Source organism: Grus americana, chromosome 2, assembly GCF_028858705.1.
Source record: "Grus americana isolate bGruAme1 chromosome 2, bGruAme1.mat, whole genome shotgun sequence".
NCBI classification, from domain to species: domain Eukaryota; kingdom Metazoa; phylum Chordata; class Aves; order Gruiformes; family Gruidae; genus Grus; species Grus americana.
Window position 1 is genome coordinate 125343061 of NC_072853.1, and position 23668 is coordinate 125366728.

General features: G+C 38.8%; 1 protein-coding gene across 4 annotated transcripts in view; it reads right to left on the reverse strand.

Annotated features, from left to right (window-relative positions):
* RBMS3 (RNA binding motif single stranded interacting protein 3) overlaps positions 1-23668 on the reverse strand; it is a 720759-nt gene that overhangs the window by 599420 nt on the left and 97671 nt on the right. For all 4 annotated transcript variants that reach the window (XM_054815906.1, XM_054815907.1, XM_054815905.1 and 1 more), the window contains one exon: positions 14358-14426. In XM_054815906.1, coding sequence (XP_054671881.1) covers positions 14358-14426 — 69 coding nt within the window. The remainder of the gene's footprint in view (positions 1-14357; positions 14427-23668) is intronic.

A 23668-nucleotide genomic window follows, 5' to 3' on the forward strand; every position in this document is an offset into this window, starting at 1 on the left:
AGTCAAGGAATTTTCAGCTTCTATTACTGGCCTGCCAACAACAAGGCGAGGAGCACCCAAAAAGCTGGGAGGGGACACGACCAGGGCAGCTGACCCAAACTGGCCAAAAGGATATTCCATACCCTATGATGTCATGCTCTGTATACAACTGGAGGAGCTGACCACAAGGCAGCCCAGCTCAGGAACAAGCTGAGCATCAGCTCCAGGTGGTGAGCAGTTGCACTGTGCATCACTTGTTTTGTATATACTTTTATCATTATCTTATTTTTCTGTCCTATTAAACTGTCTTTATCTCAACCCATGAGTTTTACCTTTTTCTTTCCCATTCTCTCCCCCATCCCACCTCACTGAGCAGTTGTGAGCGTTGTTGTTTTAGCTGCCTACTGGGTTAAACCACAATGTGTGCCCAAGCACTTTTAATTGGGTAGAATTGTATCATCTCACTGTTACTCCACCTTTCCAGATCATTTAGGAATGTACTGATCATGGGCACGAGAACCAATTCAAATTGCATCCCAATGGCAGCTTCTCTCTGCTGTGAAAAAAGGATAATTTTCCTATGCTTTCAACATCTTATTAATCTACAGAAGAACCTATCCTCATCTTACAAGGATTTATTGATCTTTTTTTAATTTAAGGCACCTTCAGTGAAGGACTCCAGACAGATTTTTAATGTTGAAACACAAATACGTTGGAGTACCCATACCCCTTTTACCTAGGGGTTTGCCAGTTCCTATATAAAGTTCAGGCAGATGCTCACCTTCCCATAGAAGATGCCCTCTTGTCCCTTCTAAATTGCAGGAGAATTTTTAACCAGTTTCCTTGCTGGTTGCAAGTTTGATATATATATGACCCCAGCACCTCTCTGGAAAATTGGCAACGTATTCAACATCTCCAAGATAAGTGACAAAATTAAGCTGGAGTTGGAAGTCTGGCCATTTAGTTTACCTCTGGCTCTTAAGCAAGCCCAACCAATAGCACTAGTTTTAATGTATTCAGGGACCAAAATGGAGTGGTTCTCAAGAAAGATCATATTAAGGGCAACATGGGAGAGAAATTGAAAGACTTAAATTTATCCTGCAGATGTTTCTATACTGTAATGGGGCAAAGTACATAAGGAACTAAAATAGTCCCTAAATAAAAGCACTCTCACTGAAGACAAAATTGATCACTGCAACTTTAAACATAAGGAACTCTGAAACAGTTCTGGCACAAGAGCAACCACTTAGCTGTGACATGAGAACACTCCAGTTCATGGACACTTCTCATACCAGTCAAAACACATGGTCTTTTATGATTTATTTCTCATACTTCTTAATGCATCTAAATCAACAGTTTTACAGTCATTATTATAGGCAGGATTTCATATTATTACTTGTGCTGCAAAGGTTGGTACAGCCACTATTGCTTAGTAACTATAAAACTTCTCAGATCCTGCGTTTGAGAAATAATATCATAGAAGAAACAAAACTAAGGAGCAGTTAAGAGAAGACTCTGGATTTTAAAACAGAGCAATGCTTAAGATAAGTATCTCCTTCAGAATGCAATTTAGTTATTTGAATAACAGACTGAAATCAAAGGATGCCAGACTATTGTACTGTAATAAAGACTTGGGCCTGGTTACTAGAACTGAGAACAAGTAGCCAAAGGGCATGGAAAGCCTTTCATTCTGAACTGGCTGTTTATGTTGGCCTAAATCAGAACTTAACACTATTTTCACTTAATCTTCCATAGTAGCTTTTCCAAAATAAGTGTTGTGGCACAATATTCCTAGATAAAAATCAGCATGTAGAAAGTCATACAAACAAACATCAGATGACACCAGCTCAGATAATGCTTCAAAACCCAAAGTCTGTCAATATGTAGCAATTTGATACTAGCATTGCCCTGTTGCACAGAAGAACAGGGAACCCAACTCATTGACGCTTGGGGGCAATATATTTATTTTGCCAAATTGGAAACTAACCCTAGGATTCACTTTTCCCCCCCAAAAAACCCACAAGATCTCATGAACAACTCCTGCAATGTCCTCTTCTGGCCAATTCATGCTCTCAGACACCCTTAGCGTGCTTCACTCATTACCACAGAGAAACTCCTCCTCCTCCAGAAGTTTGCAGGGTAGTATGGGGAGATGTACTACATTCTTCGAGGGAGATAGTTTTGTTGTAGTTTTTTTTTCCAAAGGAATCCAAACAGAGTTTGCTGCCCTACTGCATAGAGTGTCCTACTACAAGGACTAAGTATTCTTCAATTTTCTCCTTGTATGGTCTATTTTCAGTTCAATACAGCTAGATTTCCACTGAGACCATAACATCATCTGTTTATGTATTCTGTCAAGTGTTCCCAAGACCTACTTCAATTGTTTTTCTAAGTGTAGGGCCTCTGCTGTAGGTCCTCAAATAAAGTGCGTGCAATATTGATCAAAGTCCTGCTTGCACTCCATGCAAGATTCAATATATTCCTGTTAGATGGATACAAGCAGAGCTTGATCTTTAGCAGGATAAGCAAGCACTGTACTGCAGGAGACAATAGAGCTCAGTTGTTCTAAGTGGCTTAGAATTTTGTCTAGTCTTTGGAGACCCATCTAAAAGTCACTGGGAGGATTAACGGGTTTTTTTTCACTGCTTCTTACAGTCAGCCATGGCTATGGAGGCACACAGCATGATTTTGCTTACTATTTTCACTGCCCACAAATGTAAACCATGAAAAGAAAGTCTGTGTGCCTTAAGTCTAAGGCACATTATCATACTCTGCCAGATTATCATTTTCCTCCACAAGTTTTGGATGGGTATCTTAGCAACACGCACACAATATTCTAGGTTTCCCTTCTTAATTTTGCAACTATCCAATTAACATGCAATTTAACCTGTACACGAAGGAGGACTCAAATCAATCTTAGCCATCAAGGCACTGTCACTCATTCATCACGGTTCAGTTCCTTTCCCCATTTGAGCACCATTCACACTTAATAGCAAAAGAAACCAACAAAACTGCTCATTTTGTTAAAGTTGTTCTTACATTGTTTCGATCACAACTCTTTCCACTGAAGCCTATACGATTTCTGTTTTCACTACTTCAGCCTTTTCAATAGCTTGTTTGTGGCTTTTCCTTCATTTTTGAAGGTTTAAGTCAAGTTTATACTCCAGTGCAAATTTTCCCTTGCCATATTAATAATTACTTTCACATCTAATACAGCTGAAAAGAAATACAGTGGATTTGTGACAAAATCTAAGCCAAGCTTATACAAAATTGCATTATCCAGCTCTTTGCCTACGTTATCCCTATTTCAGCTTCTTTCTTAGAAGAGCTGAATATCTCATTCAGACTGGAATTAGGGTCCTGGCCTCTAACATCAGTAAACTTTGAGGTATTACTGTAAGTTATTTGTAGGCCCTTGGCTTTATAACAATTCCATCACCCAAAAGTGTGAGACAGTGGTGTTTATTAAAATAATCCCAGTCAAAGCTGATAGCCCACTTCATAGATAGGGTGATGGTCAGTCTACAGAAGGTTCTCACTGGTAGAACTGCAGGGTACTAAAGATAATCATCATGGACCTTGGAAACGGAACTCTTCAGTAGGCTACCAAACTATGGATAAAATAATGCAAACCTCAGTGAATTTGGGGAAGCTAACTAGTTTCTGCTAGGAACACATCAAGAAATTCTTGAAGAATCTCCTTCTAAGTCTGAAAGCTGGTAATCAGGATGACACAATCTCCAGATATGCTGGGAGAACCATCACCCTGAACCTCATGTTGAATTCAATTGCTGATATAAAAGTCATTTTCCTTCTAGCACCACATTCATGTGTTTCAGATAACTTCCACCATTGTTTACCATTAATCAGTAACTGATTCACTATTATTACAGAATGGCAAAAAAAAGCACTGTCATTTCCCAAGTACAGTTTGATTTCAAATATCAACATAGCTTGATTGAACAAAAAAGGAACTCATATAATCAAGATCTTAACTCGGTAGGCAACTAATCTGTATCCTAAAATATAAGGACTATTAAGCATTTGGATATAATTGAATTTCACCAGCGTTCAATGACTATTCAAGCTTATGTAGAGCCGTGTAGTAGACAGCAGAGCTCAAACTGCTAAAGTAAAAATGAAGTACCGAGACCTCTAATTAATGAAAGATTCTTAGCCAACACTAGCTCCAACATTAGACAAAGAGACTCTAGAAAGAGTTCACATTCAGAAAACAACCTAGGACAAATAGACTGATTTTGAAGTCAGAGAATATCTGTTCTCTGACTCTGCGTTAAACTGAATTGTATCTGTTGAAGAACTGGTCCATACGTTCAAGAGGTATTTTCCATCTCCAGCTTTCATGATTCATACATAGATCGCAATTTCATTGCTACTAGATACATTTTAAATTAGACGATAGAAAGAAGCTCTAAAGTTGCCATGACAGTTGCAGCAGAACGGCTTGTTGTTTTCAATTAAAGCATAACCTATCTTTATAGACAAATTAGCTTTTTCAGCTATTCCCCCCAAATGTACCCTGCAGATCTGTTTTTGTTGATCCACCAATTGTTTCTTTCAGATTTGCATGGTTAATTATCAAACAGAATGATGATCAGTTAGATTATTAAAACAATCCATCAGCCAGCTTTGTTCTCTTTCATGTAAAAGATAGGAAAGGTGAAAGGTTTTAGAGAACTTTGTCAGGACCTCATTTAGAAAAGCAGAGAAACAGTTCTATACTACCAGCCCTGATCTGATCATCTTCCCTAGACACATTCCCAACCCCAGACCTGCCCCTGGACACGACACACCTCAATGCCAGCTGTTTCTCCTCTGAAGGTTAGCCCTAGCCCTCAGCTAATGTTTGCTCTGGAAAATCATCAACCCCTTTGTAGTGCAGCTGATGGTGGATCCAGCCATGGTCTCTTGGTTGCATTTCCTTTCCAGGTTTAAGGCTTCAGAAGTACGAAAGATGAGAACAAAGAACAGAGTCCATCTGTTACTTTTAAATAATAGGACAAGGGGGCAAAAGTCTCCTAAAAATAACTTCAACTCTTCTGCTCCCACCTATCTTCCAATCTTTAAAAACATTGGAACACTGAAGAAAGCGGGGGAAACACAGTAGTACACATGTAGGCTGCAACTTGTCATACTAATTATCTTTTGCATCAAATTGATTGCATTAACCAGAAAGCAGAATTTTTAAGAAAGCCTCTATGAACTGTTCATTCCAAGAACAATTAAATCTAAAGTAAGAAGATTCATGAGGAATTGCTGACAAGTGTTAAAACATCATCTGCTGCCAGTTTCTTTTTTTTTTTTTAAGATGTCATAGCAAAGTCAAAACCAAGAAGTCTACAATAGAATATAGCAAATGACACATTTAATAGAACATGAGGCAAGATCTTAGTGTGTAAAATCCTTTGTCAATCTTTGCTATTAGTCAACACGCACACATCAGGGATACTACAGAGCATAATGGAAAGACCCCACCGTAGCATTACGTGCTGCTTCAAACAATATTATCTGAAGTTTATCTGACAAGATCTGAACCTTGAGAAAAGCCAGGAATAGTGTTGCTAGATGCAGCAAGGAGATAGCTTCCTTAAAAGACTCACAGATTTCAAGAGTTTTGAATTCAATCAATCCAATATAGAATTTTGTTAGAATTCAACTGTGTAGCTGTGTGAACAACAAAACTAATTAAGCCCAATAGTGAGTGTACACGTGTCTTGCATCTGATTGACTTTAATTGAATTATTCCTTAAACTCTGGAGTGAGCTCATCCCTTAACCAGAAAATCTGCACAGGAAGAAGTTTAACCTCACTCTTGAAAAGACACAGACACCTACAACTGAGTCTTTTGCCCCATTATTAGGAAATCCATAACATCATTCTACCCCATGAATTGCCCAATGGCTAGTGAAGTGTGATCTCATGCTTTCCTTTGGCATGGCATTACCAGCCTCTCTCCTCTGCTGTGCTCTTACAATTCACATAAAACTTCACATCTCTGGAAGGTTCAAGAAACTTGCACCCTTCCCTTTCTTCACCAAATTCAGTCAAAATAGGCCAAATTATAGGGAGCAGTCAGCATTCAGACAGAATATCAGTAAGTTTCATTCGCTAAGAAAAACAGGCAAAAGAGTTGGGAGGAACATTCCAGAAGTTCTCAAATTGACTCTCTCCAGTTTTGAAGTGAGGTTTCCAAAAGAGATAGGGCAGCTTTCAGTGACAATACAAGATGTGACACATGGAAAATTTTTACTTTGGTTTAAAATTAGTAGAACCCTATTGGTTTCAGTCTTTTTAAATCTTATAAAATTATCCTTCTAGAAAAAAAATAGTTCTGAGTGACAAAATAAGTGCAGCTGACAGACAGTTTTTGGAAGTGTTTCATGTCTATGGAAGTCATCGCAAAGGCTGTTACTTCCCCCTCATCCCCAGCACACACTTCTCTACACAAACTTGAGCACACTGACCAGACACTTGGCATAATATACTCATTTGGCATTTGCCATCAAAAATAATTACATAACAAGTGAATAGAGTAAAAAAAGTTAGCTGGTCTAGGAAAAAAAATCATAGCAGCGGTTTAGAAACATCTTTTTGAACAAAAGCTTCTTTCCCCTACTTGCTGATTTTAACATTAGCCAGGCTATAGATGGAATCTTTTGAACCTCAACTTGAAAGTGCTACAAAATACAAACGTTATCTCTGACTAATATGAGAAAGGAAACCCGTTGTATTTTCCTCTCACACTTGTAGAAAAGAAAACACAATACTGCCTCTTAGAAGAGTCGTCTTATGTTTCCATAACCATTACACCTAAAGTTTCAGGTTTAAATACCATAATCAGAATAAAGTTCTAATCTTTGAATCATGAAGTCACTGTTGATACAGCATACATATAGGAAACTAAGGGGGAGGGGAAATCATTGAACAGACCAATTAGAGAGGCACCTGGTTTAAAAAATGTTGTAATAATACATTAGATAAAAAGGGCTTGAGAAATTTAACATAATTAGTTTACCAAGACTTAGGTCATCTTAAGTCAACTAGTTGACTTCAATCAACCTCTGCAAAACACACACTCTCCAGACTTCCAAGTATTATAATGCTAGGCCGCCCTGGTTTTGGCTGGGATAGAGTTAATTTTCTTCCTAGTAGCTTGTATAGTGCTGTGGTTTGGATTTAAGATGAGAATAATGTTGATAACACACTAGTGTTTTAGTTGTTCCTGAGCAATCAAGGACTTCTTAGCTTCTCATACTGCCCTGCCAACAAGAAGGCAGGGGACACCAAAGAAGCTGGGAGGGCACATGACCAGGACAGCTGACCCAAACTGGCCAGAGGAATATTCCATACCATATGACATTATGCTCCAGATACAACCAGGGGAAGGGCCAAGAGGCAGCATGGCTCAGGAACAAGCTGAGCATCGGCTCCAGGTGGTGAGCAATTGCACTGTGCATCACTTGTTTTGAATATTCTTTTATCATTATCATCTTTTTCTGTCCTATTAAACTGTCTTTATCTCAACCCATGAGTCTTCCCTTTTTCTTTTCAATTCTCTCCCCCATCTCAATGGACAGGGAGGAGTGAACAAATAGCTGCGTGGTTGTTTTAGCTGCCTGCCAAGTTAAACCATGACAGTCCTTTAATGATCATTTTAGTTGCTTTCTAAAATGCACAACTGCTAACGTAATACCACAAGATGAAGACTACTGATGCTATCAGATACTGTTTCTCCACAAGCAGTAAGAGAAAGAATGGGGCTAGACTTTATCTACTGCTATTTTTCCCCTCCAGGCACAGAGTCCCATCCTGCTTGCAGCATAGGAGACAGCTTTACATTCAATTCAGTAGGCTGCTTGGTAATTTTGCCAACACAACCGATAGCATACTTGGATGAGCAACCTTTGAGTAACACTATGTACATTTATTCATTCTGCCACTGACCAGAAGCAATCAGTTTCCTTTGAGTTCCCTGCTTCTTATTTTGCTTAAAAACTGCTTAGCTTCTCAAAGCTGAGTTTCTGTTGTACTTTGCTTGGCAACGGATACAACAGTTCCCAAGTCTCATTTTGGCTGAGTTATCTTCATACAAAAAAGCTGAGCTTACACATCTTGCTGTACCTATGCATTTGGCTGAGTAGCCAACCCAGTGTGCCACGCTCTCTTGTTACTTGCATAGCAGTCACTGAGATTAACAGGTCTGCTCTGCCCTCACCAATGACCTTGGTGCAGTTGGGTTTCTCAGCTCAGCTTGCAGATTCCTGTTACTTTAAAAAAAAGCAGATGCCAGGTCCAATCTTCCCTTATGATGGCTTACCAGAATCATCATGCTAGAAGCAACAGCCCACAGATTTTACTGAGGAAGTATCAAACTTTGGAGTTAACAGAGCCTTTAACACCAGGTTTCCAGTTGACTGGAAGAAAGCAGCAACCTCTAACAGAGGAAATGAGCAAGTGCTATGAGAGGTGAGACACAAGAAAAACAGTATCTATTAGGGTTGTACTTGGATACCTACTACATGGGTCAGTCTTTAATAGTAGACAAAATCCCACAAAGTTATAATGTGCATAACATGGCATATACTATGGATGCAATAAGAGCAGCAAACTTGGAGTACTAAGCACAGATATTTGATTTTCCAATCCTTCAGTGAACTTAGAAGTGTAAGACTTCTTATTTATCATGCCTTGCAACAAGTATTTCACTAGCTAGATGTGCTTCTGCAAGGCACTGCCTCCACCTCAAATTCAAGTTTAATGAATTATCTAAGGTAAGCCTAACAGAGGCTTGTTGAAATTCAGTGAATCCATTTGACATGTCAAAAAAGTTAAGAATTCAAGGGGGTTTTTTCATTCTATTTTTCATCCAAAGACGATTTTAAAAAAAATGTAACTAGGATCAAAGTGCAATGACAACCAAGTTCAAATGTTGTACAACTATGATGATGTATGGTGTACAGGTATGTATAGTTCTGAAAAGATGTATTATGGAAAGGTGGTATTTAGGGATTTTATACTCCATTTATTGCAAAACTGACAAATTTCCCTCATTAACTCTGATTAAGCCCACTGAATTTTGCTACAGTTTTTTGGTTATATGCCAAGTGCCAGGAGGCAGTAACATATTTCTGTGGCTTGGGTTGTCTGGTCTGCTTTTGAAAAGTTGCCAGCTCTCATTTGACCTTTATAATAAGGTTTAACCCTAGTAGTTGGACTAAGTCACTCATTTAGATGAGCAGACTGGTGCAGCTCAAACCTAGGTCAACAGTGAAGGAATGCTGTTGCCATCTGACAGCTGTTCAATGGCTTCTGGGAAAATTGTCCGTGTTCTCAGTACATTTTCTTGTGGACAGGCACTTAACCTAAAGTTTCCTGCCACAGTTTGCAGTGCTCAGCAGAAAGGCAAATGGCTGAGTCATCAGGGAGACAGTGACTTTCTTCATGCTGACTTTTTCCAAGTCAGACTTGAGGTACTGAGGGGAAACAACCCAAAGAAGATTCAAAACAATCAAATACAGGAATCTTTGTAGTATTTAGAACTAAGTTCTTCCACTAGTTTAAAAGAAAAGTCACTTTACAGGAATAGATATTCTGAGCCATTGCTAACAAGTGCTCCAATAACCTCTATGTTCAGATAACATGCCAGATCCCATAAAGGAAATTCACCATTACCGACCTCCCTACTCTAACGAGTGATGAAGTCCACCTGCAGGTCCCTGTTAATTTGGATACAAGCAGGCTGCAACAATCCCAACTACCACCAGCAGCCATATCTGGAATGGCTGCTTAAAACTAAACAAACACTCTACTCTCACATTGAATGATTGATCGCAAGGTACATTCTGACCTCATGCACTGTGAAAGAGACTACTGAACTGACAACTATGTCTAATTACCTCCTTATCAACACACTACTGCTCCAACATGTATACAGGAACAATACAAGGGTAAAAACAAGGCAAGGGGAAGTGTGGACTCACACACACAACAGGGAGCAAGAGAGCCAAGTTACATATACTGAAATCTTACCCAGAATTCAACTGGAATATCAACCTTCCTAGCCTCTGTCTTCTTGACTGATATTTCTATCGTCTCAGTTACAAAGAAGCTATATGATAAACTATCACAGAGTGGTAAAGACTTGGCCTATTTAAAATTTAGATCCTACACTGAATGTTTATCGACACTCATTGCCTGTTCTCATTCCTCTAAGAAAACTGCTAACCACTGGGTACTAAAATACAGTACTTTAAGGAGCAGAATATTGAAAAAAAAAAAAACCCCACATTCTGACCTTAAGGCACTGATGCAAACATAACAACGGACAAAGCTTTGACTATCTGCAAGAAAGCAAGAAGCTTGTGTTGCCAACACCAGAAAGCCAGCAGCAATGGAGCCAGATACAGGAACATTACAGCAGTTCAGCTGAGAGTCCTTCTGTCCTGCGGCCCATTGGACACTGTTTCACTTTCTGCATTTTTACTTCATTAGCTCATAAGCTAATGTCTTTCTAATAGATATGGGGAGGGGAAAGATGCTGAAGTGTTCTATATTATTTTTAATGGCATTTAAGACACACCAATTATTCTGCAGGCTCATTTAGCACCTAATATTAAAGATACGTTCATATATTTCTAGAAAGTAATATAATCTAAGCATCTCTAAAGATACTCCCGCTAACAATTCTTGTGCGAGAGACCTGGAATTTTGTCACAAAGGTACCAGCCAACTGTGGGGACCAAAAGAATGGCCTGACTTGACCAACTCCCTAGTGTGCACGAGCAAGAAAAGACAGCCGATCTTCCAGTCATTCAGAGGGAAGGTATCACTGTCTTCTGCTTGCATATAAAATGGATTTGTGAGATTTATTTAGGTGCTACCCACTTTTTGCCTCTCATCGAGAGCAGGGATGTAAACAAGTTAGGAGGGTTGTTGTCCCATTCTTCTTTCTTTTAGGACACATAACCTATGGTTTCTTTCAATGCCTCAACCTTAAGCTGGCATCTGAAATATTTTTTCCTTAGAAAAAAAAAAAAGAAATGCAATTTATTTTTTCTTCATTTTACATCTACATTGACTATACCACCCCAATAGTTCTTAGTTCTCAAGTCATTATTAGTAATAACTGAATTGTTAATGTTAAAACTGCTTCTAGGGATAGGTGAGCTACAATACTGAGTGCCTTATGTCCCATCCTGCCTGTGTACCTATGATTCCTAATGACACAGACTGTCCCACACATGGATATGCCATCACTATAAGACACTCCGCCTTGGCTGCCATCCCACTCAACAAAAGCAGCATCATGTTAGAAATCAGCTACATCATCATGCCTGATAAAGTGCCACTTCTTCCTTCATTTTCATCAGCAGTAAGAGCCAGTTGCACTTCAGGAAGCACACACAGTCTTCAGAGTACCACAGAAGGACTAAGTTCACTTCAGAGCCTCCCACAAAATTGCTGAAGACTTCTTCACACATCAAGTGATGCCACTAGCCAAGAATGGCAGCGAAGGCAATTTCAGCATCAGTTTGTATCTTCTCCTTGATTCCATCCGTCAAGCCAGTTTAGTGCATCTGAAGGCAATAAGGTTCAACACAGTTCCGCGGACACCAGTTCAGAAGTAGAGATTTGGTTTGGATTCCCTGCCCATCCCCCAGTCCTTTAATTAAATAGATTAATTCCTTGGCTCCAAAAAAGATCAACCTTTTAGACTATTGGCTTCTTATTCTGACATTGAGAAAGTGGTGTGCTTGAAAAAAGCTAGTTTGAAGCAGATAGTAATGCCTCTTTCCCAGGGCAGTCAAAAGGAACCTCTTAATCAAGTTTTAAAGACACCTCCCCTGCAACAAGACACTTTCCCAGGCTCAAGGGGCAGGGGAAAAAAACCCCACCATTCTCTGAACAGCTTCACATCAAAAAAACCTAAAAACCTGAGCACACAAATTCCATATGTCCATGAGAGCGATGCGTTAATAGGAACTTATTAAAAACCTTCCCCAGATAGCGTATTTGAGATAAACTGCTTCAGCTTATCCAACACAAAATATAAGCATGTCTGGGTAGCACAAAGCAAAATAAGTCAGTGAAAAATGTGTATTTTCAGTGACTCATTGACCCCACCTGCAGAACCCTTTCAAATCTCTCACCCAACGGACTTTCAAACTTCACACAGATAGAGGAAATGAAAAAAGAAAACTTGGGGGAGGGAAGGAGGAAATCAATTTAACTTTTAACATTTCTTAGATGCATCAAAGGTCTCAGCCATGTAGTTCTATTAGGTTTCCGTCTGGATTCTTGTAAGATGTATGTGGAAAAGCCTTCACTGGGTTCACTGCATGAGACTGAAGAAAATGCAGACAATATGAATTTGAACTTTAATCTTTTTCTTTCCTGGAAAGCCATCTTCAAAAAATGTTTAAATAAACTATATATAGATGCTGGCAAGTTGCAAGGCTGAATACAAATCTCTGATCCAACACAAATATTTTGCCACTCTCAGCTCATGAGAGCGCACAGCAGTATTCAGGTCTCCCAAACTGAACTGCAGCATGGCTATACATCCTCACAGTTGGTACTGGTATTTATAATATCTGTGAGGCAAGTTTATAAGCTTATTAAATCCAAGACACAGAAGACAAGAGCTTACAATAAACAAGGATGAAAAGAAAAATTAAGAGTGTAAATGACAAAGGAAGGTGAGATTAAAATGTGTGGGGTAAAAGATAGGTGGAAGAAAACTACCACAGGCGTGCTTTAATACTGTACAACAATTTTTTTCTGCAGAGGCTGGATGGTCTAGATATACTTTCAAATAACATTCCTGGTAGTTAGTCCCTCAACTCTGCTAGCAATCTGACAGGGTTGTAACACTAAGAACAATCTTTATTATGTACTTATCTTCCCCTCCGTCCTCAAGCAGGAAATCAAGTGTGTTGAGTATAAAGTGCATTTCATATGATTTGTTAGGATGATCTCCTCCTGACTTAGGAATGCATCTCCCATTGACATTAATGGGCAACTGCAGACGCACAGAAAGAGGGGAACAGTCATTGCTGTTTCAGCCTTGTACATATTGGTGGTACTCCACAAACCTTTCCTTGCTCACCATCTGATCCCCTAAGATGGGGCAAGCAATGGCCACTGAAGAGAATTAACCTTCTGCCTACATATTCATCATTTTTACCCCCCAACAGTGAAAATTCAATGTTCAAAAAGTGAAAGAAAAAGAAAACATGGAAACCTTAGCAAGCAAAAAGAACATACTTTCATATGGAGAGGATGCACAAGACTCTTACAATACTCTGTGAAAGCAGAACTATTGAGACTGGAAGGATGGTAGGTAGCTAACAGTCCACAAAGCATTTAGCCAACTTCTTTCCCATCCTAATTTGAATACAATTCCTCTCAGTGTATACATATCCTTCATTAAAAAACACACAAAAATCCAAAAAGTCAGATCAAGGGTCTAACGATTTTCTCACCAGGATAACTTAAATTTTTCATAGTGTTGGGGGGTGTGTATGTGTGCGCATTGTTGGTTTGGGTCATTTGGTTTTGTTTTTTGTTTGGAGTTTGGGTGGATTTTTGGGGGTGGTTTTTTTTGTTTTTGTTTTTTTAAAGAGAAAGTAAAAATAGAAAGAGGTCAGAAGGAAGCAGAAGTAGAGGTTGGAGTAAAGCAGTGTTAATACAATCAATACTGAACAAACACCTGAAGAGTTTTTAAAGAGGAAGTTGCTTTAGTTGAAATACATTGTTCTTTGATTTCAAAGCAAACCATGTCCTTGTCTATAAACAGAAGAGTCTTTTGTTTTTGATAAAGTAACAGAACCCCTGAATAACATTCAAATTATTATTATAAAAATCATTCACAATAATACTGATTCCTGGCTATCACTGAACATCTTTCCAGCTTCAGTCTGGCTTTATAACAAGTTTTCCTGAAAATTGTGGTCATCATAACCACTTCACAACTCAGTTGTTTTATGCAGTACAAAAAACATTGAGGGGACAGCATGGGAGAACATGCCTTTGTGTGTTGCCAAAGAGCATCAAACACACTTCTAGCTTAAGTGACAAGATGCAAAAGATAGGGGGATCCAGCCAAAATAACCATCCCTGACAACCCAAAGAGGTACCACTGCGGTACAGGAGTCACAGCTGTACAAGCCACTCCATGAGCAGCAACTGCATCTAACCATTTACCACAGGATATCCTGCAACAACCTCAGAGATGAGCATGACCGACCTAGTTGGGCTAATGCAGGTAGATAACACTCTCAGACCCCTCAAATTCATTTTAAGAAGAAGCATGTGTCAACCTAAGCTTCATATCCTTTTTGACAAGGGCATATTACCTGATGGGGCTGTGAACTGGACCATCTGCTGTAGGAAGGAACACCAGAAGTCTTGTTGGCTGTAGTTCTCTGCAAAATAAAAGATAGACATGTCAAATATTCACCAACATCTCCATCACACACACAGTCAACTTCACCAATCTCAACCACGTAAATTCCCATAGTAAAAAACCCTAACCAAAATCCTCAAGAAACCATAAATATAATACAGTAGCATTAAAATCAGAGATGAAAGTTTGCCAAATTTGCTACCAACGCTCTGTTCAGCCTTGGACCTCAGAACCTCAATTTTCACCTCAACTTCTGCATGTCACCTAGATTGCAAATTTAAATGCTGAGCCCTAACCCAAACTGGGGCTGCAAAGCACTACCCTTCAGCCAGTTAATTCACTCAGATTAAGCACACATGCTCTAAATTCACATTTATTCCAGAAAGACATCATTAAAGGGATTTGCCTGCCTGTTCTGAGGAGTTACATCTGTATTTTTCCCCAATTCATAGTGATGTTTCATTCCATACTTCACACTAGTTTTATAGAAGCTATTCTTAACTCATAGTAAATAAAGCAAAATTGTTCTTTCAGAATCATGTCACCTTACTCGAAAGTGAAACTTGGATATTTTTGGAATAAATAATAGAAGATATTAGTTATTTACCAGCTTCTTTTTGAAGTAAAAACACGGTCTTTATAATTTATCCCTATACTTCTCTCACCCACTTCCCTATATTAGTTTTATGAAGCACTAAGGAAAAAGACCAGGCCATGGACTTTCATACCCATATCGTGTGTGTCACATACAGACCTTAAAATCAAACTGCTTTGATATGCCAGAAGAATCAATGCACTATGGTGTCTAGTAGAACTCCACCAATTATTTTAATATACATCATTCCTAGTTTCAAAATTATTTTATACCATGAACTTCTATGTCATTTACTCCTAGTCTAGGTTAGAGCCTAGCATAACACCGAGCTTCTCCAAATCCACCCATCACTTATGGTAATTTGGTGCTTCTAAAAAACCCCAGAACACCATACATGGCAGTCAGCAGCCAAATATCTTGCAAGTATATCACTACTACATTGTGGAAGCTCAGGTATTACAGAAACCTTGTGACAACACGGCTATCTGTATCGGGTTGATTTGAGTTACCTACTCATGAGATCTGAAATCAAACAAGCTTTCCAGATACGAGATACCAATTCATCAGAACTTCATGTTATCAGCAGCGCGTTAATGGGGGACAGATTCATATTTGAACCATATAGACATAAGTTATACTAAAGAAATGCAAGTAAGACAATCCATGTGAGATTTATACCACAATGTAGTATACTCTTTGTAAGTATGAAATAAATAGCTTATGGCTTTTAACACCCAAGGATATAGTACCTTTCTATGCCAATTATAACCACTAGGGCTTACACATCATTACATATTCTAAAGCTAGCATGTCATTCCCACTAATGAGAAACAGCCACTGCTGTAATTGTGCTTTTGTGTTAGTCTATCAAAAAGCAGTTATTTTACAAATTTAATTATTAGCATTACTGTAGAGTGTGTTTAGCTTCTACCCGACACCCCCAGAAGGATAAGCATTTTTTAATAAACAGATATGCCATGCAACAGAATAACACTTTCTTTTGATAGAAACTTCAGAAGAGACGAACCACACACAATGTTGATTTGAGCTTTACAAAACCTTATGAAAACTATCTCCATCTGCTTCAGAAGAAAGACTGGTCAATCTACAGCTAACAAGATGCTTAAGTTTTTCTGGAAGCATCTGCAAGTTGTTTTGCAGCAAGATGCTTTTCCACAAGCACCACACCTTTCTTAATATATATATAATCTATATTTGCCTTTCGCATTGTCAAATAAACCCCATACATTCCTTCTGCCTAAACACATAAATAGCAGTCTTTGGTTTCATTGCTTACTCCAACACCTGTTACCTCTAGTAGGTACACTTCCTCTACAGCAATCACTGTTTTGAATTCTTCCACCTCAGTTTCAAGGACATCCCAAAGACGGTTATCCCACAGAGAAACAGTACCACAATATTACAGAGAAACAAGAAAACCCTTTCTAGGCCAGGCAGCCAGCAGACAAATACCTCCAAAGACAGAAGCAGAAGATAATTTTTTGTCTAACTTTGCAAACAAGAACCTCAGAAGTATTTAGAAGCTGACCGCCATCTTCCAATTTGATTAAGAGGTAAGCACTTAAAAAAAAAGTAATTGTAAAAATAGTAGTATAAGAGGTCTAAGATTAGCATTTATTTCTCCTATCCCTCTGACTCCTCCCGCCCCCCCCCCATTTTATAGATCAATGATTAGGATCACTTACATGATCAGGCATCTCAAGGCAATCAAAACACTGGATTATAAAGCAAAGGCTTATAGAAGCTCCTGTGTGTGAGCAGTGTATCAGATCATTTAGAGTAGATTCTGAAAGATCTGGAAAATACTTCTATCTGAGCTTCTCTCCAAGTTCTAAGGGGCAACAGGAAAAAACTGAAGGCTTAGACCACATCCCCTGCTTGTCTCAGCAGTTAAAATGTTTCAGGCAGGTGAGTTAAAGAAACCACACATGCACAAACTCCAAGCACACACACATGCATGCACACTCTCACTTCTATTTCACTGCAATCAGCAGAAATCAGACAACCACCTGCCTTTAGAAGTATGACCCTTCAGACCTAGCAGCCAAGATCACAGGCTAGACCACGCTCTCTGCTGGATGAATAGCTTTTGCACACAGCTTGCACCACACAGAAAACCTCAGGGTGTTGCATTTTCACTAGGTGTTTTACTAGGGAGAACCTGAGCTGCATTTAGCCCCTTAAGCCACATCCCTTTCTTTAGTTAAAATCACTTTCCTCATCACTCTCCCTTTTGAGAGAGAAGGAGCACATACACAGAACATTTGAGGACTCTACCTCTGGCACAATTAGCACTTGAGCACAAGGCCTGGACATAAACCGCCTGTCTGGTCTTGTAGAGCTCCCAGACAGCGTCATCTGAAACATCTAAACCAAACAACTCTCCCAGGACCTCCAGCAACCCCCTCACTCTTAGCTAATTTTACATCCAGCCCTCATACCTTCCCAGCTCATTTCTGCTCCCTGCAAGCTGTCTCTCAGCCATATGTAGGTACAAAAAACCCCTCCCCAACTATTAAAAACTAATTAGGACTGACTGTTCTAATTACCTGCTTGCCCAAGCTGTTCTTTATGTCCTTGCCCCTCCTCCTCATTCCCCCCACCTGTGAAGAGAGGTCACACTCACACAGCTGCTGGTGACCACCAGTCACTTTAAAAGACCAATGAACTTCTGCTGAAAGCTTCAGAAAGGTAAAGCAATTTTTATAGCAGGCTGTACTTCTGAAGGCAATAAAACCGCCAGTTAGACATGTGGGTTCTGGTATCTGAGCTGGAAGTTATGGGAACAAAAAAAAAAAAAAAAAGAGAGAGAGGAAAGTTGATGGTCTGCACACCACTGCCCAGACAACAGTCAGTATGAGAGGAGAAAATCTGCTGTAGGTACAACACGTGCTCCAAGCACGTGGCCGGACCGAAGCCTTGAACATGAGGAATGCTGATGAAACATCAGGCTGCCTCCAAATCCCAGTGAGAGCAGGAAAAAAGTACTTTTTGTAGCAATAAAGTGGCACAGATAAAAGAGCAAATGATGCAGTGTATGTGCAAAGCTGCTGTTTTGCTAGCAGGAAAACTATTTTCTCAGAAGATTCCTACTACTGAACACAGTAGATAACATAGCAAGAAGCCAGAAGAAAAACTTATGTGGAAATCTGCGTAGGGCTCAACAGGAGAGCTCATGAAAAGATATGTTACTATTTCATTCTTGGGTTAAGGCTGTTAGTGACTGTATGCAATACAAGTCAAGATCGTATACAGTCCGTTAATAATTTCTCACTCAGTCAAGGAGAGCTTCAACATAAGGCCACACTTCAAAATTGGGAAAGAAAAGCAGAGCACAGAGAAAGAGTTACAAGTGTTGTTACTCTGACAATATTTCTAAAAGCAAAAGAGAGAATATATTCCGATAACAAAGCCAAAGTTTATAACTTGTTCTACTGTCAAATAAACTTACACAGCCTTCTGGTGGGCACGGCCATTCATCCCATTAGCTTGGAAAACTATCTGAAGATGGGATGAATTACTGTCTGGAAGTACCTGTCCCTTTCCATCCGCTCACCGGAGAGAGAGGCTAAGCAGCCAGTTTGAGACATCTAACTTTAGATGGCTAATGTTAGGTGAAATTAAATCTACCCACACTCCCTGTTCTCCTTCCTACCAAGGGACCTAGGCAATTTGTCCTCTTCTAGGTTTTAAAGGATTATTATGGTAGCAAATTTGCTATTTAATCGGAGTACTTTTGAACTACCTTGTGAACTCCTACAAACTGTGTTAATCTTCCAAATGCAGCTCACTGGTAAAGACGTGAAGTACTGTCTTGACCTTCAGGAATTAGTCAAAATTTTTTGGCTGGGAAGAGAAAAGATATTTACTTATAAATAGAGAAAATATATATGAAAGTAAATGGAAGATACTATTAAACATTTAATCATATCAAACCCATTTTTTTTTCTGAGAAAAAACCTACTTAGATTTATACTTGTAGTTCTTTAAGAATACCGTTATAGTTACATGATATAGATGTTATACTACCGATTCCTGGGCTTTTCAATTTCCTGGTCTAAAATCTTGCTGGCATTCAGCAGGTATCTTGCTCATCAGTTTTAGTGGAGATGTTGCTTGTTTAAAGAGTAGAGAGTCCAACTGTTTATGCAAAAGCTGACATCAAACTCAGGATGTATTTTGCACTGTCCAATACCTAGATTACTTTTTATTATTATTATTGTTATTTGCTATGGAATTTCCCTGTTTTTTCCTTAAATTCAAAAATTCATTTGCTGAACAAATTAATAGTGACAGCTGACAACTCTGTAAGATGCTAAGGCACTGAAGTTCTTTCTTTGAAGTTTGCTTTCTTTTTTTCATGGAGTTTTGTATATCTATGGCTTTTGCAAAGAGGAACCAGTGATGCTATGTTAAAAAGGAACAATATTCAATGGCTGCTTATTGACAGATACAGGCTTTTGAGTTCACTTGTTTATTTTATTTTATTTCACAGCAGTTTATGAAGAGAAACACAAGTGAAAATAAAGTTTTAATCTCTCATACTATAAAGGACTATAATGTCCTTTATGACTCTCCAGAAACAAATAGGGGGTGAAGTCCTTTTGCCATTATCTGTGGCAGACTGGCAGGGATGGGACTGGTTTTTGAAGTACTGAGTTTTATTTCTTTTTATTTATTGAGCTTATTCCACCACAATGCAGTATAGAAAATGACAAGTTATTAATTTCTATATACACAAGTTAAATAGAAAAGGTGACATCTGATTCTACGTGATCAAAAATAGTGCTTAGAGGAATTAGGGAGTCTGAAATTTGAACCAGTAATATCTCCTGAAACAACATAGACTTCATGCCTACATATCAATCCACCCCTGCCTCTGGTCTGGCTCCAGACACTCCTAAGCCTTGTTGATTCTCAGTGTGGGGTAAGACCTCGCACACTTAATGATACTAAATCCTTCACAGCCTCTTCCTCACAAATGTCGTCTCAAGGGATCAGAGGAGTCAGCTCAGTGGAAAGGGTCTCCACGCTTCCAGTTTGGTACACACCTGGCTCCATGGGGAGACAAACCCCACTGAAGCCTGTTCATTACAGATGTGCCGCTCGCCCATGAAGCCATTTTCACTCCTGCGCCATAAATATACACAATTCCTTGCTCCCTTTGAAAACTCATCCCATTTTTCAACAATAACAATACTGTGCTGGAAATTCATAGCTACTGCCACTCTGGACATAAGACAAAACAAATTGCAAATACTTTAAAGATCCATGGTTTCTTCAATACCATACAAGTAAAATTAATTTTCAGGTTCTCATTCCTCACTCACAGTTTAAAATCCTCCAGAACTGCCTGGAAAACTACCTGCATTCTAGTGAGACTACCACTATGAAATTCCAGAGAGATGGATTTATTATTGTTTTTTGTCAGAAAAATGAAGACAGAAAAGGTTGATAATTAGATTAATCACAGTAACATAATTTCATTTCAGCTATGCAGCAGTTTTTACCACTTGATGGCAAACATTGCTGATCATGGGGTTAGGATACAAAATGAAATGTAGTGGTGTTGACAGCAGTGGAACGATGGTACGTGGCATGACAGTATGGTCTTCTCTTCCATGCAAAGGGCACATGATGCATTCCTCAGCTAGCTTGGCAGCTGAGTGAATAGCATACGTCAAAGTGCCATCATTGTTTTGCAGTGATGAAATGATGCAGGAGAATCATCAAGTACGTTGTCCCATAAAAGTGCAAAATCAAGAAGAAAGCATTAAAAAGCAGTTTATCTGGATACAGTGGTCAGGATGTAAAATGTAGCAGAATTATGAGAGGTAAAGTTTGTAAGGAGGTTGTAAATGAAACACATTTATAAGTTGCGTATGAAAATGCGCACAGTGGGAAAACAAGCTTTCCTTGAGATTGCTACATAATGTCATCAGGGATTACTTCCTCTAGCTTACAGAAATCAATGTTATGACAGGAAGAGACAGAGCAGGAATATTGACTGAGCTGTCAACCATAGGAGTGCATCTCTCTGAACCTGTGGGTTTGGGCTTTGATGAAGCAAATGCATTCAGCAGACGTTTTTATAGGAACTCAGGCACTCACTTAAAGTACTCACTTGCATTTTACATCCACTGTCTATTCTTGATTCCTAACATAGTGACTCATAGTTTTTGAGGTGAAATTGCCAAAAGTAGTACAATTCATCTATTACTCACCCCAACAGTGGATTCTTGACAGTTTAGCAATTTGACATAGGCTCTGAACCATGGTGTAGGGCTTGACATGACACTGTGATTCCCCCTCTTCTTTCTCTTTGTCCACTCGTGTTCACCAATTTAAATAGATATTTTGGCATCCCAGAAGGAAAAAAAATTCTGGACAAAGCCAGGGATGAAAATACCCTCACTTCAGAAACTCTCTTTATGCTTACCAACCAGGAGTTTTGTGTTAAACAAAAAAACTTCACCTCATGACCTCCCATATTTTGATTGTTGAAACTAATAATGAAAGTATTTGAAATTTCAAAGTATATCTTTAAATGAGGATGAAGTCCACAAGCCTTTTATATCTCACAAACCAAATACAAACTGATACTAGAGATTGCGCTACCCATCTCAAACCACATCTACCTTAGCAGAACTGGCTGGTCAAGCTCAAGCCAACAATACTGTAGCCATTAATTCCTTCTCCATTCCTATTTGTATTGGCCAACGAAAGTGCAGCGTACTTGAATCACGAACAAGCTGAACAACTGTTACTGTTGGTGACAAGCAATGACTTCTTTCTTAGGAATTTTAATATGGTGAAAGAACTTCTCATCTCTGTGGAGGCGCTACGTACACCATGATTTGCTGCGCACTCAGCACTTTCTCCCAAAACCAGAGGGTTTGAAGATAAGCTGCAAAGAGATCGAGGAACAACCTTCAAGTCTTCCAGATGGAGTTGACATAAAGTTGGCATGCTTAACCCACAAAATGTACAGTTAAGAAATTGTAAGAAAGTCACAAGACTTGGAAACACACAGTAAGATAAGGAGGAGAAATCATCTCAGCTTGAGGGGAAAAAAGAAAAACAAGAACATGGAAACATTTGATGCTTTGAGGTCAAGAACTCTCCAAGCACAAGAGAGGGTAGGGGAACACATCACAGCCATATGAGAGATAATATTGTCAGAAAGTGGATTTTTAAAAGTTAGCAGCTGCTTCTGTGGCGAAAAGACTACAAGGTAGGAAGTAAGTATAGTATTATGTTGAGCGATGGTGTATTACCAGCAATCAGTAACTTTAAACAATCAGTCAGGGAACAAACACACCAGTACTGATATTACCAGGACATCTGCTCCCATTGAAAGAATGCACAATGAAATATAAGATGCATTATCAGAGGAACTTGGAACATATGACATCTTTTATGTCCTTTGGACTCTCAGCATTTTCCTGAGTAAATGAAACACTGGGGCACAAGGAGATGTGAGGAACTAACTATAAAAAAGACAGTCGGTTATGGCAGACAGTGGAATGGGATTAGTTTTGCGGGACTGAAAGATGTGACTTTCTTCAGAAGTTTGCATAGGTCTGCAAATATGGAATTAACAGGTATATGTTGATTTGAGACAAAGGAATAACACCAGGAATGTAAAAGAATTTCATTGTAGTGGAAGCTGTTCTCTTCCAGCAGCTATTCTGAGACAGATATCTGTCCCATGAAAAAAGCAGACAAGACATATGAAAAGTGACCCAGAATCTTTGAGTAATATTGGGTCTGAGGTGTTAAAAGACAATGAAGTGACCACACAGAAGAATGACGCTGAGTAGAAGACATTCAGAGATACACTATAGAGACTATCAAAAATCATTAGAGGAACAAATGCAAATATAAAAACAATGGATGATTTCATAAAGGTGTGTGGGGATCTTTCCTGCTTTTATTAATGTTCACCAAAGATAATAAGAATTGAAAATTATGCTTACATTGAAGATTCTAATAAAGCCAAAACAGAGAAGAGCCTTGATAAGACAATGCAAAAGACAATAGTGCAGAAATTGAAGTAAAAGATGGTATAAAGTAGATGTACTAATCAGAATATTTTACATGTATTTCAGTGCTGGGAGGCAAGGACATGATCATGAAGGTCCAGGAAAGCACAAAAATAAAAATCTTTATTTGCAAACAATGCAATCATAGCAAGGTGGAGGAGGTATTCTAATGTTCTCTTTGATGGTGAGACAGATAAAAGTGAACAACAAAAGGCTATTTTCTAGATAAATGAGTCATTCTCAGAAGAATCAAATTTTTAAAGTATTCAGAAGGCAATTATACAATCAGGAAAAATGGTGGCAATTTCTGCTAAATTATTAAGACCAAGACGCAATAAGCTTAGTCAAATTTTTTACAACCCAATTTTGAAAACATTCCCAAGGAGTGGAAAAAGAAAGTCATGTTTCCAATTTCAAAATAGAGATGTATCGGATATGTAAGAATTATTTGTACATTTCTTCTCATTACAACCTCAAAAATCCATCCTCCATACCTTTTACAGACACATACTCATTAAACAGAGGAAACAGTGAGAGACAGTGAGTATTGGTGTCTGGCAAAGTGCATGATGTTCCCTCCGAAGATTAGTCCCAAAAAAA